This window comes from Bison bison, unplaced genomic scaffold (assembly GCF_000754665.1).
Source record: "Bison bison bison isolate TAMUID 2011002044 unplaced genomic scaffold, Bison_UMD1.0 scf7180017864199, whole genome shotgun sequence".
In the NCBI taxonomy this organism is placed as follows: Eukaryota; Metazoa; Chordata; class Mammalia; order Artiodactyla; family Bovidae; genus Bison; species Bison bison.
In genome coordinates, this window is record NW_011494771.1 from 617909 (window position 1) to 633062 (window position 15154).

The 15154-nt window shown below is 47.3% G+C and overlaps 2 protein-coding genes across 2 annotated transcripts in view; both read left to right on the plus strand.

Moving 5' to 3' along the window:
- The window catches only part of LOC104991743 (transcription initiation factor TFIID subunit 4-like), a 33534-nt gene extending 19752 nt beyond the window's left edge, over positions 1 to 13782 (plus strand). The window contains exons 4-5 of the mRNA XM_010844335.1: positions 12437 to 12816; positions 12973 to 13782. Of these exons, the coding sequence (XP_010842637.1) occupies positions 12437 to 12816; positions 12973 to 13782 (1190 nt within the window). The remainder of the gene's footprint in view (positions 1 to 12436; positions 12817 to 12972) is intronic.
- An 822-nt stretch (positions 13783 to 14604) lies between these two features.
- Positions 14605 to 15154, plus strand: part of ADCY8 (adenylate cyclase 8 (brain)) — a 227901-nt gene continuing 227351 nt past the window's right edge. The window contains 2 exon segments of the mRNA XM_010844318.1: positions 14605 to 14676; positions 14678 to 15148. Coding sequence (XP_010842620.1) covers positions 14605 to 14676; positions 14678 to 15148 — 543 coding nt within the window.

Here is a 15154-nt window from a genome sequence, read left to right on the forward strand (position 1 = left end):
TTTACTTGCTTATCCAAACCTGGCTTAAGCCATTCTTCTTGGCCCTCCAACAATATCCTGAGCACTGCTGAGCTGCAATCACTGTTTTGTCTCTCCCTCTCTGCTGTAGACACCTTAAGAAGACAAACACATTTGCACATCACATTCCCACATAACCTGGAACAAATAGGTGCTCAGTGAGTTTTATGGGGTAATCTCCATGACAGCTGGGGTCGACTTAATGCTAAAATATCTGAATGCACCCAGCTCCTGCTGTGAAGTTCAAATTCCTGCTATTAGTCACGTTAGGCTGGGTTATTCCATAATAACAAACATTCTTAAATCTCAATGGCCGAACACAAATAAGAATTATCTCTTACTCATGTAATATGTTCAACCTGGGTCAGCAGGGAAATCTGCTCATTAAAGCTCCTGGAATTCAAGAGGACCGAGGCTGCTTCTAAACACTGATTTCCTTCGTCATCACTACAAAGAGAAGTGAACTCTTGCTTGTCTGAAAGTATTTGGTTAGAGGATTCTTAAAGGCCCATTTTCTGATTTTTCCTGAAGTGCTTGGCTTCCAGTTTGACTAGAATTTCCATGAAAGCAGCTCCTTTGAATATATTTCAAGAGCCAAGTTGGATGTGGAAAAAATCCCGCACATGCGCTCACACGCATGCACACAGGCAACACACATGTGCATACGGGAGGGCACAAAACAGTCAACACCTGTTTCTGAAATGTCACAAGAGCCTAAAGTCCTGTAGTCATCAGTGTCACCCACCAGGTTTCAGTACAGAAGTGATTCGCCTGATGTTCAGCTATCTTGACTATTACATTGCCTTAGAACTGGGAGTCAGGGCCATATACCCCTGTAGGAGGTTCTGCACTTCCACCTAAAATAAAATCAAATTCCACCAGTAAATGTGATATTGGGCAAGTCACTTAACTTTCCTGAAACTCAATTTTGAAACTCTAGTAATCAAAAGCATTAAGATCATGATAACAATAGCAGCAATAGCTGACATCCACTGGGCATCTATTTGCACTCTTACACACACACACACACACACACACACACACACATCTATTAGTTAGAGCTATTATCCTATTTTGCAGAAAAGGCAACCAAAGTGCAGAGAAGAGAAATTAAGTAATGTACCTACAGCTGCAATTAAGCCAAGTCAAACTCAAGTTCAACTCCACAGCTAGGGCTCTTAATCCCAATGTTATACATCAATGGAAGAGGACAAGGGTGCCAAAAATCAAAATGCTTGAGCGCGTTAAATGGGAATATGCTTACGGAAAGTTAGTAGTAAGATGTAACAAGGAATTCTCCCGGATTATTATAAACCCCTGAAGACAGGAACTGTGTTGCATTCATCTGAGTGTTTCTTGGCATACAGTAGATATTTAATAAATGTTTGATGTATTCAGTAAACATCAATTCAGGTGACTCACTTGCCATATCCCACTAGCTACATGGGGTACTATGGGACTATGTCTACCTGCTCAAAGGCGGTACTGTTGAGGTAGAAACACTTGAGTAGGCTGTCAGTCAATCATTTATCTTTTCTGGGAATGAGAAAGCTGAAAGGAAGTTTCCAGGGACCGAGGGACAATTGGAACTGAGTTACATCAATGACTGAAACAGAGAAAAAAGAGCAATAAAACATCTTGCTGAAGTCCTCAAAGATGGCCCAGGTTTTATCCTTCCCAAGTTCCACTGTTCATCTCTTCCTTTTGCACTGTGAACATTTCGGTTTCCCACCATGAAATCCCATCCTTTCTACTTTCATTGGCTTAAACTAGCTGCAGACTTTTTCTATAGTTTGCAGCAAAAAGAACCGCAACTAATGAAATTCATTAATATTTGTATGGAAAGGTGTTATGGACCAAATGTTTGTGTTCCTCCAAGATTTATATGCTGAGTCCCTAACCTCTGATACACTGGTATTTGTAGATAGTACCTTTGAGAGCCAATTAGGCTATAAAGATAGAGTCTTCACGAACGGGATTAGTGCCCTTGTAAAAAGAGATGAGTGCTTTTAAAGTACTTTTGGTTGATAAGACAGAGAGGAGGAGACAGAGAGAGAGGCAGATGAAGTAAGGGAAGGAAAGAAAAGAAAGAGAGAAAGGAGGAAAAGGAGAGAGGGGGAAAAGTAGGAGACAGGAGGAAAAATAAATAGGTTTCAAAAGCAATAAAGAAGGAGTGGGGAGGGAAGAAAAAGAAAAAAGAGAGCAAGGAGAAAGGAGAGAAAAAAGAAAGAGAAGGAGGGAAGACTGAGCAGGAGCAGGGAAGAGATGAGCCTTTCTCCAAAAGATGAAGTCTGGAAAGAAACTTCTGGTAACCTCATAATAGCACTCTGACCTGTCTCAGACTGGAGGCTCACCTGTACCCAGAACTCTACAACGTCCCCTTTGTAATTTTAAGACATGTTTTTTGATACCTGTTATGACATTATCATCCCTAATATGCAGATGAAAAACAGTAAAGAGGAGAGAAGCTAAATTACTTGATCAAGGGCACAGGGCTGCCTAGGGGAAGTCAGAATTTGAAGCCAGATTTGACTTCCAGATTGTGCGTTTCCCTCAGATGAACTCTTGTTGTTGTTTAGCTGCTCAGTCGTGTTCGACTCTTTTGCAACCCCATGGACTGTACCCCTCCCAGGCTCCTCTGTGCATGGGATTTCTCAAGTAAGAATACTGGGAGTGGGTTGTCATTTCCTCCTCTAAGGGATCTTCCCAACCCAGGGATCGAACCCATGTCTCCTGCATTGGCAGGCAGATTCTTTACTGCCGAGACACCTGGTAAGTCCCTCAGATGAATTACTGGTCCTGTAATGAGTAGAGGGTGGTCCCAGTCCTTTAACCTCTTTGCAGCAGACCTCACCTATGAAATAAAAAGATGTGAGTCTCTTCTATCCCTTCCAGTAAGTCAATGGCTTTATTATTACCACAACATACTGTATTTCTTGGAATATAAGACTCCATTAACTCTTATACACTTCATTATTTCATGCAGCACTAAAGAAAAACAAATGTTGCTAATTAAACTATAAAGCAATGCTTTGTACCACTTAGAAGTTTAAGTGCATACTTACTGAAAGAGCATTTAAACAGATAAATATAGATTTTAACAGATACCACACTTGTAGATATAATATATGTATATATAGATATATGAAAATATAACTGATATAAATTGGGAACTATATTCCTAAAACTTTCAAAGTGGTATCATTCTGAATGGTTTTTCGTCTCAGAGTCATCAGTGTTCTATGCCATCAAGAGCACTGGTATTGCATCATTTCATTTCTTAAAAGGATCTTCTATTGTCTCCTGGGTTTTCTTCCAAGCTGCTTATCTTCATTTCTCCAGCTTTAATTCAGGCACTCTCTGGATTTTATCAGATGATGTCAACAGAAGATTTTGTAGACTACTTCATGGAGATATAGCTTCAAAGGGTAGATTTGTGGTCCTTTGTCAATTTGAGTGACAGTGAAGCCTCCTGTGTTGGGAGCCCCACTGAGGGCCATCTCTCCACTCCAAGTCATCCTAACATTTGGGAACTTTCAGATAAATTTGGGTGCAGTGGGATCTTAGGCTCTAGGCATGTGGAGAGCTCATAACCAAATCCTTGCCTTCCAACCATCAGCCTCACCCCAGAGTTGAAGCCAAAGAGTGAAACTCTGTGATGACCTCCTTCTGGATTCCATAGCCACCAGGTCTAGACACTATTTATTGGTGAACTCCCTGGGGTTTGTAAGGAGCACACTCAAGTCTAATTAATTAATCTAATAGTGTGCACAGTCGTTAAAGAGTAAGCACAGCTTTAATGAAGACAGAAGGGCACCAGATGTACCTTTCAATCGTAACCAGGGCCATGTCGTCTTGCCTGTCGCTCTCTTCTCGCCTCTCCTGGCTGCTGCTGGTCCCCACTCATATTCTCTCCTACCTCCCTAGGTCTTTTCTCCTATGAGGTAGTAGTAAGCACAAGAACTTGAAAGATTCCACTGATACTGAGTCCCATTCCTAAACCATCTAGAGGAATCCCTGTGTAGGCTTGATGAGGCCTCAGTTTGCCCATCTGTACTATGGGGGGAACGGGGTCTGCCTCCCTGGGTCCTTGTGTGGATTTGATACAGTGAAGTATGTGAAAGTGCTGGGTTCACAGTGAACAGGCGCAGTTTACTCTCCTTCCTTCTCTTCTTCTGTCCTCTTCCCTTTTACATCTTGCTCTTTTCAAAACCTTTTCCATCTTCGTCCCATGCTCCTCCCTCCTTCCCTTCCTTCCTTCCTCCTTTCTTTCTTCCTTCCATTGTTCCCTTGCTCCCTCCTTTCCTCTCCTTTCCTAGACTTCCTCTTTTTGCTCATCCTCTCTTTCTCCCACCTGAAGTCATCACAGGCACAGGAGGTCTGAGACTTCTCTGGATGTCTGGCAAGGCCGGCGAATTTGTAAAAGACTGAAACACAGGAATAGCACTCGAAGTGGAAAAGCAGATAAAGGTGACTGTTGTGTTATTACGACAAGTCTATCTTTCTCTCACTGTCTTGGTTAATGAGGGATACACAAAGAAACAAGAGACTGGGGAGGTCAGAACCAGAGAAAGGGGCAGTTTCTCCCAGCTGATGCCTCCTGTTTTGTACCTTGTATTTATTCAAGGTCACTGCAGAGAAACAGGTACGACTAACTGTAGACTTGGGAAGTTTCAAATATTCGAGCACATGAGAATAGTTCTCAGTGACATATATGAGCTTGACCGAACAGCAGCAAATCTAAATGGTTGTTGTTTGCTTGTTTGGGTTATTTATTCATTTATTTTGAAAACCTACCATAGCTACCTGGGGAGCAATCTATTATCTGCCTGAATCGTAATCCTAAGCGGTTTTCTCTTATCACAATGGTGGAGTCTGGAGGGGAGAAAGACTTTTTCATCTCTGATAAAAACAAGGTGATGAGGAGGGACTTCCCTGGTTGTCCAGTGGCTATGACGCCACCCTCCCAGTGCAGGCGTTCGACCCATGGTTAGGAAACTCGATCCCACATGCCGCAAACCAGAGCTGGTGCAGTCAAATAAATAAATATTTTTCTTTAAAAAAAAAAAAAGAAGAAGGTACTGAGGAGAAACTCAGAGCATCACTCCTCCTTTCGCTTCTACCTTTCTATGTGGAATGGGAAACTGATTGCTTAGTGATGCTACAATCCTCTTGTGACCGTAAGGAAAAAGCCAAAGGAATTCTAGAGAGTCAGCATGAAGTCCCTAATATAATTCACTTCCTGAACCAAAGCAGCAAATCTCTACATTCCCGATTCTTGCCATGAAAGAAAAACTAACTCCTATTTGCTTAAGTTTCTTTATTTGGGTTTTGCGATTATTTGTAGCCAAAAGCATTTCTCATTTGTAGAGGCATCTAACCTAGACCTAGAAAGCCAGGGAAAGCCTCTTCTTGAAGAAGAGGACATCCATACTAAGAGCAGAAGGATGCGGAGAATGGATTCAAAGAGAGAGCTAGATTCCTTGGGGAAGCTGATTCATTTGAGGGGTAGGGGGTAGTCTTCTGTATTGAGCATTTGCAGTGTATGATACATATACCTGCTGCTGCTGCTGCTGCTGCTAAGTCGCTTCAGTCGTGTCTAACTCTGTGTGACCCCATAGACGGCCGCCCACCAGGCTCCCCCGTCCCTGGGATTCTCCAGGCAAGAACACTGGAGTGTGTTGCCATTTCCTTCTCCTACCAGGCGCTTTATACAAGTTACCTTCAGTCCTCACAAAACCTGGTGAAGTTGTCACTTCCCTCCCCCCATGTTATGAAAGTTCAAAAATACCAAGTAATTGAGCAAGATCACAGACCTGTCATCTTGTAAAGTCACAGCTCAAGAATGAGTCTTCCTAACTGCCACAGCACCTCATTTCAGTAAACATGAAAGTGAAAGTCTCCCAGGCGTGTCCGACTCTTTGCAACCCCATGGACTATACAGTCCCTGGGATTCTTCAGGCCAGAAGGCCGGAGAGGGTAGCCTTTCCCTTCTCCAGGGGATCTTCCCGACATAGGAATTGAACCGGGGTCTCCTGAATTGCAGGCGGATTCTATACCAACTGAGCTATGAAACATAGTATTTAATAATTCCAATAACGATCTGAGGGCTAGACCAATCTCTTCCAAATTTGTTTTACTTTAATTCACATTACAAAATCTATGTTAAAAGGTACCCAGTACATATACAGTATGTGAATATGTGTGTATGTAGCTTACGATAGCCAAATCTACTTGATTCCTAACTGTATCACGTGAGTTTAAATATCACGCTGGATAGTGAGAAATGCTGTACTGTACCAAATTTTGTTTTGTGTGTGTCTGTCTGTCTCTGGGCACTACATCAGAGCCTGGAACTATGGCATCCTCTTGGGATTAGGAGGGTACAGATGAAAACCTCAAGAAGGATGCGAGTTAAATATCTCACAAACTGGGTGAAAACAGAAATACATTGATTTTTAAAAGATGAAGATAAATGTTTCTTTCACACTTAATCACTGGACTGAGATCCATATACACAACCACATCAATTTATCTGAATCATTATCTGAATTTCAGATAATGTCATGCCATGAGTTTTATAAGGTATTTTTCTGAGATTTTATCAATCTTTCTTCTGTTTTAAACATCAGAGAGGAAGAATTTGGATAAAAAAGAAAGCCTTTATAAAGAGTAGCAAGATATACTTATCCTTATGATTGTGTTCTACTGTTTTACCAATTTGTTCTTTAAGTGCTAATTGTGACCCACCAAGTGGATTTCACACCTCATGATTTGGTTGGAACCCACAGTGCAAAAAAAAAAAACAACTGATCAGGAGAAATGAGTCTCATCAATTTTGTATATGTGAATTATTTTGAGATATTAATTTATGAGATTTGCTTTTGCGTAGTCCCTTTTCCCCTTTTCTTCATGCAAGCCTTCTCCAAATCGCTTCCAGAAAGAATGAATAGAAAGCACAAGTAGTCTTTCCACCTTTTGTTTTTATAAAAAAAAATTTCCAAAGAGAACAGGAAAAATCAGATGGGCTTGTAAGAAACATCAAGCGAGGATTCTGACCAGACTAAAGGAGATATTCCCACAATGGGGCAGAAGAGGAGAAAGGAAGAGACAGAGAGACAGACAGAGACAGAAACAGAGAGGTGGGGAGCTATTGCATACTACCCGATGACTCCCTGGGGGTGCCCTAGAGAGGGCCCAGCACCCTGAAGAGGAGGGGTGACGTCCTGCGTCAGGGATATGGGCCCTTAAGCAGACCTTGAAGGTGCTCCTGTTTGTTTCCAGAAGAAGCAATGCAGATGCTGCTGGCCCCACAGGAACCATGTGATTAGGACCAAAGACTGATTGCCTCAGTCGTGACTTTTACAAATAAGAGAGCCAAAGACCAGAGGGCATGCATGTTCACCCTCTTCCTCACCCCCTCCCACACACACCTGGGCACTACATCAGAGCCTGGAACTATGGCATCCTCTTGGGATTAGGAGGGTACAGATGAAAGCCTCAAGAAGGATGCGAGTTAAATGTCTCACAAACTGGGTGAAAACAGAAACACATCGATTTTTAAAAGATGAAGAGAAATGTTTCTTTCACACTTAATCAGTGGACTGAGATCCATATACACAACTACATCAATAAATTTAACTACATTAAATGTGTTATACTACCATCTATGAGCCTTTACCATAAATATCCTACATAGATCCCAAAGATCTCCAAGAGGGAAACAGTAATAAGGTGAAACATTTTCAGAAATAAGAAGAGTGGGGTCTTCCCCACTCTTAAGGCTCTGCTCTTCCAATGCAGGGGGTGCTGGATTGAATCCCTGGTCCAGGAATAAGATTCCACATGGTTCACAGTGCAGCCAAAAGAAAAAGAAAATGTCTGTGCTATTAAATTAGGAATCAGGTAGATTTTTAAAAGATAGAGTAGGGGAAAATGATCTACTTTGTTTCCTACTGAGTCTGATCACTTTGCCCTAAGACTTCTTCAGTGGGCCAGATTAAAAAGCAGATATTAAACCATTGCCAAAGGAAGGTTGGGGCTTCCCTGGTGACTCAGACAATAAAGAATCTACCTGCAATGCAGGAAACCCAGGTTTGATCCCTAGGTCAGGAAGATCCCCTAGAGAAGGAAATGGCAGCCCACTCCCGTATTCTTGCCTGGAGAACTCCATGGACATAGGAGTCTAGTGGGCTACAGTCCATGGGGTCACAAAGAGTCGGACAGTACCGAGTGACTAACACTTTCACTTTCAAAAGAAGGTTTGGTGATGTGAGTGAACTACCTGCAAACTCTTTTACTTTTTCTTTTATAACTCCTTCTTTTAGGGAGCATCTTAACAGCTTGTCCAATGGGCTGTATGAGTATATGTGTGTGTTCTTATTATCATTTCAGTATGTGAAGGCTTCATAAGTGCTGCCACAGCAAGCTCACATCCTAGTGAAACCAGAGACAAAGGAATCATCTTTTAAGAAGAAAATGGTGCTTACATCTGTCTCCCTCGGACAGATCTTTCTCTGACTTGCCTAACTGATGAATTCTGTGTATAAATACGCTGTCTCACAATCACTTTCCCGCTGATGAGATTTCTTCTCTCAGGCACCGGAATCTAATTGAACCTAGTTCCCATGAAGATCCAAAATGTACACAAAATTTTCCCTCTCTTACATTTTACAATGCAAAGAAAACACTCGAAAGGAGTAAAATGGGCATTTCAATCTTTCTATTGTATATTTGTGCTGCATTTCAGATGAAACGTGAGTTTAAATTTGGTCATTCAGAGACCCTTTCCATGGATGAGCCTTATTTAATTTAGACTTTGACTTTTCCTGGAGTTCTGTCAAAGTAGTCCATGCTCTGATATTTACTAAGAGCAGTGGTTCCAGGCAAGACAGTCATATCCTTTTCATCACCCTGCCCCCCAGCTTTATTGTGGTGTAATTGAAAATAAAAACTGCATCTATGTCATTTCTTCTTTTAGTATTTGTTTATTTACTTAGATTTGGCTGAGCTGGCTCTTTGTTGCTGTGAGGGCTTTTCTCTAGTTGCGGCGAGTGGGGGCTGCCCTCTAGTTGCGGTCCACGGGCTTCTCATTGCAGCGGTTTCTCTTGTTGAGGACAGGCTCTAGGGTGTGGGGGCTTCAGCAGCTGCAGCTCCCAGGCTCTAGAGCACAAGCTCAGTAGTTGTGGCACACAAGCTCAGTTGCTCCTTGATGTATGAGGTCTTTCCCAACCAGGGATCAAACCAGCATCTCCTGCATTGGTAGGTGGATTCTTTACCACCAAACCACCAAGAAGCCCCAAAACTGTATATGTTTAAGGTTACAATTTGATATTTTGATATACAATATGAGTTCATCACAATCAAGTAATTAACATATGCATTACCTCGTACAGTTAACAATTTCTTTTTTTTTCCCTTCGTGTGTGTGTGTGTGTGTGTGACCATTTAAGATCCATCCTCAGAAAATTTCCTGCACTTTTCCTTTAAGGACTTCCAGCTTTGGAAGCTGCCTTGTCATCAAAACCCTCCTTCCCTTAGGAAACAGGATCTCTCTGGTTTCAGGTCTCCTTCCTGAACTGAGTTCATCTTTTCTTTTACATGTGAATATTTTATGTCTTCAGTGAGTGTTAGCATTTCTAAGGGTATTTTGCAAAGAGCACAGCTCTTATAAAATTTAAATCATATATTAATCTAGTTAGCCTAGAAGTCAAAGAAGCATTTGAGAGGAACAAATTTCCCATATCTACTATACATGTGGCCAGCAGTAGGCAGCAACATCATAAAGCAAATACTTTTTTCCAATGGGGCAAGAGGCTGTTTTGCCACTACTACTCTTAGCCAATGAGTACGGTGCGATAATTAATTATTTTGGTAAATCCAATATGTGAAAAATCTGCTTTTTCACAAATTAGGAATAGTGTCCATAGCTCACACTGAGCAAAACCTAGCAGATCCTCTATAGAAACGAGAATCCGTTCTGCTACCTCATCCATTTGGAGTCATCCCACTAGACTTCTCTAAGCCCAAACATCTCAGAAGTCTCTTATTTCATTTGCATTTGGAAAGTCAAAATATATTTGACATTTTCTGGCCTATCAATCCTATTTAAATTAGGTCAAAAATGTGTGACTTGCTTGTCACAATATTTTTGTTGAGCACAGGGAGGCTAGATTTATACAATTTAAATTTAACTGCTGGAATTTTGCTATAGATGAGATCTTCGGCAAGTTTCTTAGTTGAATGGAGCCTCAATATCCAAGTCAGTAAAATGGGAATAACAAAAAATAGAGAAGGCTCTAACTCAGAGAATTGACGGTTATAAAGATCATTGTAAAGGGTGAAATGTGCCACCTCCTATTGCTAATTTTATCATCTCTATGTACACTAGAGTTGCTAGAAACAGGGGGACATGGACTCAAGGAAAATCAGTTTTGCCCTTCAATGACCTCACCAGTTCATGGAGGGATAAATGAGTAAGTAAGAACCATATTGAAGGGCCGAACAGAACAATTTTCCAGGTGGCTCAGTGGTAAAGAATCCGCTTGCTAATGCAGGAGACACAAGAGATAAAGGGTTCGATCTCTGGGTTGGGAAGCTCCCCTGGAGGAGAAAATGGCAACCTACTCCAGTATTCTTGCCTGGAAAATTCCAGGGAGAGAGGAGACTGGCGGGCTACAGTCCATGAGGTCGCAAAGAGTCAGACACAACTGAGTGGCTGAGTACAACAGAATGACAGAAAAGAAAACCAGAAAAACGGAAAAGGAAACCACTAATTCTCATTGGAAATACCAGGAAAGGAGAGACGACATTGCTTGGGCTTTGAAGGAATGAGATGAGGAGGGCTTTGAAGGAGGGTTATGAAAGGAATAAAGGGAAATTCCAAGAAGAGGAAGCTATGTACAAAAAGACATTGAGTCTGCAAAATCCTTTCCCTCTACAGTGGAGACCCAGCCATAATAAATATGCAGGGAATTAAATGAAAGCACTGTGAGAGGTCCATTATAGCCTCAAAGCAATGTGTTGACTTTTCTTGTTTTAAGTGATAATCATATGGTGGTTTGCATGTTCCCTAAAGCCTCCCAATATGTGTGCTGAGCCAGTGCTGTCATCCAAAAACAGAATTTGGGGGGTGCTGAATGGCACTGTGTCATTCCAACAAGAAGAATAACGTTTTAATCTTATTCTGTCATCCACTCTCTTATTTTCAAATATGTCCCAACACCCCCTACAGCAAAGGAGCTTTCAGAAGAGTCCGTTGACCAGATGCAGTGTTTTCTCCCTGACATGTTAGTTTTGACCTCTAAGTTCATGAAATTGTTTGAGCTGCTTTCTGTTAGCATGCTATGCTCATTCATCAGCCTGAGTCATTTTATCTGATTGGGTCCAATCTCCCCCTCCTTGGCACGCCTCCTTTTGCTGCTGAATAAATCATCCTGGGATATGTCCAGGAGGAAGATTTTCATAGGAAAGTTCCATCTGCATTCAACCCCTCATTTATTCAGGCTGAGTTCTCAGGCTCCCAAGGAGAAAGAATTGAGAAAATAAAGAGGTGTCCTCCACTGCCAAGTTTACTAATATGGTCATTAGCACAGATGACTTGGGGCTGTGCCTGCAGCCTGAGGACACAGCTCCCCACACATCTTGGCATGGGGTCCACAGAAACCCCCTCCCTCCCCGACACAGCCCTCTGCCCTATTTGGGCTCCCCCGCCTCAAGTCAAGATATTTACTGCCCAACCCAGAGTTTCAGGAGAGCTGGCCAGGCAGAGTCCAAGGAATTTAAGAAGGGAGAAAGCAAGTAGCATTTCTCTCTCAGGAATGTAATGCCCAGGACGATTTCATTAAGGTCTAGATAACTGCAAAAGTGGGTTGGGAGCAGGGGGAAGGGCTTTGCCCTTAAGTTCCAGCCTCACCGAAGAGACCAGCTATTCTGGGACCTCTTTACAGCTAAGGAATTAATACATCTACAACTGGGTTAAAAATAGAACCGACCTTCTTTCCATTTAAAATTGAGCCTTTAATTTAGTTTTCTTTCTTAAGGGGTAGAGTGGTAGAAGACAACTCGAAAGGACTCGAATTAAAGGAGTCTTTTCCAGGATGTGCGTAACATCTCAGAAATCTACTCTTAGGGGAAAATGTTGAGTCTTCCTGCTTTGGGGCGGGGGTGGGGGCGATTCTATGTGCAAGACAGTTGACCAGTTCTGGGCTTCAACTGAAACCCATGTGTGTGGAAAAGAAAGGCTTGATATAATGAAATCTTGTGTTTCTGGGACACGGTGGACACAAATAACCCTGGAGATGGTGTAAGCGGTTGAGAAGGGAGGTAGGCAAAGCTATTCTTGCCCAGGGCAGGCGAAGGGAGGGGAGTTTCTCCCAGGGAAAACAGTGGGGGACCGTCCGCTGGGGAGGGCCTGAAGGGGGTGGCGAGGCGGTCCCTGGGACTTTCGGGGGGCGCCACGGAGAGCCGCGAAAGCGCCCGGGGCCTGACGTCATTGGCCATCAGCTGACCGTGCTCAGGGCCCCGGTTCCACCCGCGGCAGCCGCAGTCCCGGTGGCGGAGGTGGAGGCCACGGTGGCTCCGCCACCTGCAGCCGGGCTCGGGACTGCGGCGCCCGGGGCCCGTGCTTGGGCCGGCGCGGGCGCAGACACCACGCGCCCCCGGGTGGCGCCTGGCTCTGCCCGGAGCGCCGCCAAGCGCTGTGTCAACTGCTTGCAACCGGAGCTCGGCGGGCGGGAAACCGGGTTTCAGCGGGCGGCTGGAGATGCCTTCCCCGCGGCCTCGTACTCCACCCCGCCTGTAAGCCGGGAGAAACTCGGCGTGCGAGGCACTCCGGGGGCCCTTGTATTCTAATGCCTCGCGCCCTCCACCCCCTGGACTGGCGTGGTTAAGAGACTCTTTGGGGAAGCTGCCTGTCTCTACAACTGCGGCTTCTTGGGGACATTTTGCTTTTAGCCCGAAAGTTGGCTTTGCCAAAAGACACACTATTGGAGAGCGCGTAAAGGAGACCCTCTATTCCTTGGCGTTGGGCCCTCGGATTCCGTAGGCACAGCGGCCTACGAGTCCCGGCTGCGCACCTGCCCAGGACCCGAGCCAGTACCTAAAAAAAGAACCGCGGAGGAACCGGCCCGCGCCGCCAGCTGGAGCGCTGCAGCCGGGCGTCCGGAGCCGGCCGGGGGCGTCAGCCGCAGCCCCACCGTCCTCTCCAGCGCGGAACTGCGCGCGCTGCCGCTTCCAAGACCCGGGGCGCCCTGGCCAGATCTGGGTGCCAGGTCCCCGCCGCCACCGCCCCCCGCTCCCCGCCCCGCTCCGGGGGGTGTGGCCTGGCGTGGGGGCGGGCTTAAGTGGCCGCGGGTGTCCGGCCGCTCTGACAGGTCTCCAAATTCTTCCCCGTCGCCAGGTGTCCGCAGCGCGCATCAGAGCGCCCGAGCAGCACGCGGCGCTTCCCTGGATCCGGCGGCGACTCCAGGCGACTTCCCCGCGGCCTCGGGCCTCCCTTCTCGCTCCAACCTTACACCCGCAGCAGCCACCCCGCTTCGGATCTTAGCCTCAGGAGTCTGCACCGGCGGCTTCTCTCAGTTCTCCAAATTGTTGGCTTGGGAGCCCTCCCCACTTTTTCCTGCCCCCGCCTCCCGCTCCTCCCAGCTCCGGGCCAAATGGATTCCAACGAGCGAAGTGAAGGGGGCTGAGAAGCTTGGGCGGCTACCCCTCGGAAGCACAGCTGGAAAGGGGGGCTTCGTCTTACAGCCGCAACTGGGACCCTGAGATCCTCCCCCCTCCCCGAGGGATGCGTCGGGCCAGAGCCAGCTCAGCGCGGCCAGTCTTCGCTCAGCAAGTGGAGACAGCCAGAAACGAACCCACGGGGGGAGGCTCAGCACAACCCCACTTCCAAATTAACTGGTGACTCGTAAGCGCTGAGGCTAGCGCCCCTCCACGCCTCCCGCGGGCCACCCGCCACCTCACGGTTCCCCACTCCTCCCCCTTCAAACCCCCCGCCCCCAGCTCCGCCCCGGCTCCCCATCCGGGCGCAGTGGAGTTCTCCGAAGGGCTCTGTTCCAGCCCCAGCTGCTAACTTCGTACCCATCTGCGCCGCCGGTCACCCCCCGACCAGCCCCCCTGCAGCCGCCGCGCCGTGGGCGTCCAGAGCCCAGTGCCGCAGCCAGGACCCGCCCGGCGCGCAGCTCAAGCCCGGAGCCCCAGGCGCCTGGGCGCCTCTTGGAGAGCAAAGGCTACGCCGAGACGCTGAGCCGAGAACCAGCCGGGAAGCCCGAGCCCGGGAAGGGGGCTGCGTGGCTCCGAGCGCCGCGGCTGCTGCGGACACCGAGCCCCGGCTGCCACGCACCCAGGCTGCGCGGGGCTGGCGGGAGGGCGCCGCGCAAGGACGCAGGGGTCTGCGGCCACCTACCAGACGCCCTTTGCCCCGGGGCACACTATGACCTGACGCGCGGGGGCCCTCCTGCCCGGGGCGGCTGGGGAGAGAAGGGCTCGCCGCCCAGCTCCGACCAGGCCAGCCTCTGGGTCTTTAGGGACCTCCTCTCCCGGCGGCCTCCCGCCGGTCCTGCGCCTCCCTCCCCGCGGCCCGGCGCCATGGAGCTCTCCGATGTGCGCTGCCTGAGCGGCAGCGAGGAACTGTACACCATCCACCCGACGCCCCCGGCCCGGCGACAGCGGGAGCGGCTCCCGGCCGCAGCGGCTGCTGTGGCAGACGGCGGTGCGGCACATCACCGAGCAGCGCTTCATCCATGGGCACCGCGGCGGCGGCGGTGGCGGGAACGGAAGCTCCAGCAAAGCCTCGGACCCCGGAGGCGGCGGACCCAACCACCACCACGCGTCGCAGCTGTCCGGCGACTCGGCGCTGCCCCTCTACGCGCTGGGCCCTGGGGAGCCAGCGCACGGCACCGGCGGCCCCAAAGTCTTCCCGGAACGCAGCGGGAGCGGCAGCGCCAGCGGCAGCGGCGGCGGGGGAGACCTGGGCTTCCTGCACCTCGACTGCGCCCCGAGCAACTCGGATTTCTTCCTCAATGGGGGCTACAGCTACCGAGGGGTCATTTTCCCCACCCTGCGCAACTCCTTCAAGTCCCGGGATCTGGAGCGCCTCTACCAGCGCTATTTCCTGGGCCAGAGGCGCAAATTGCTT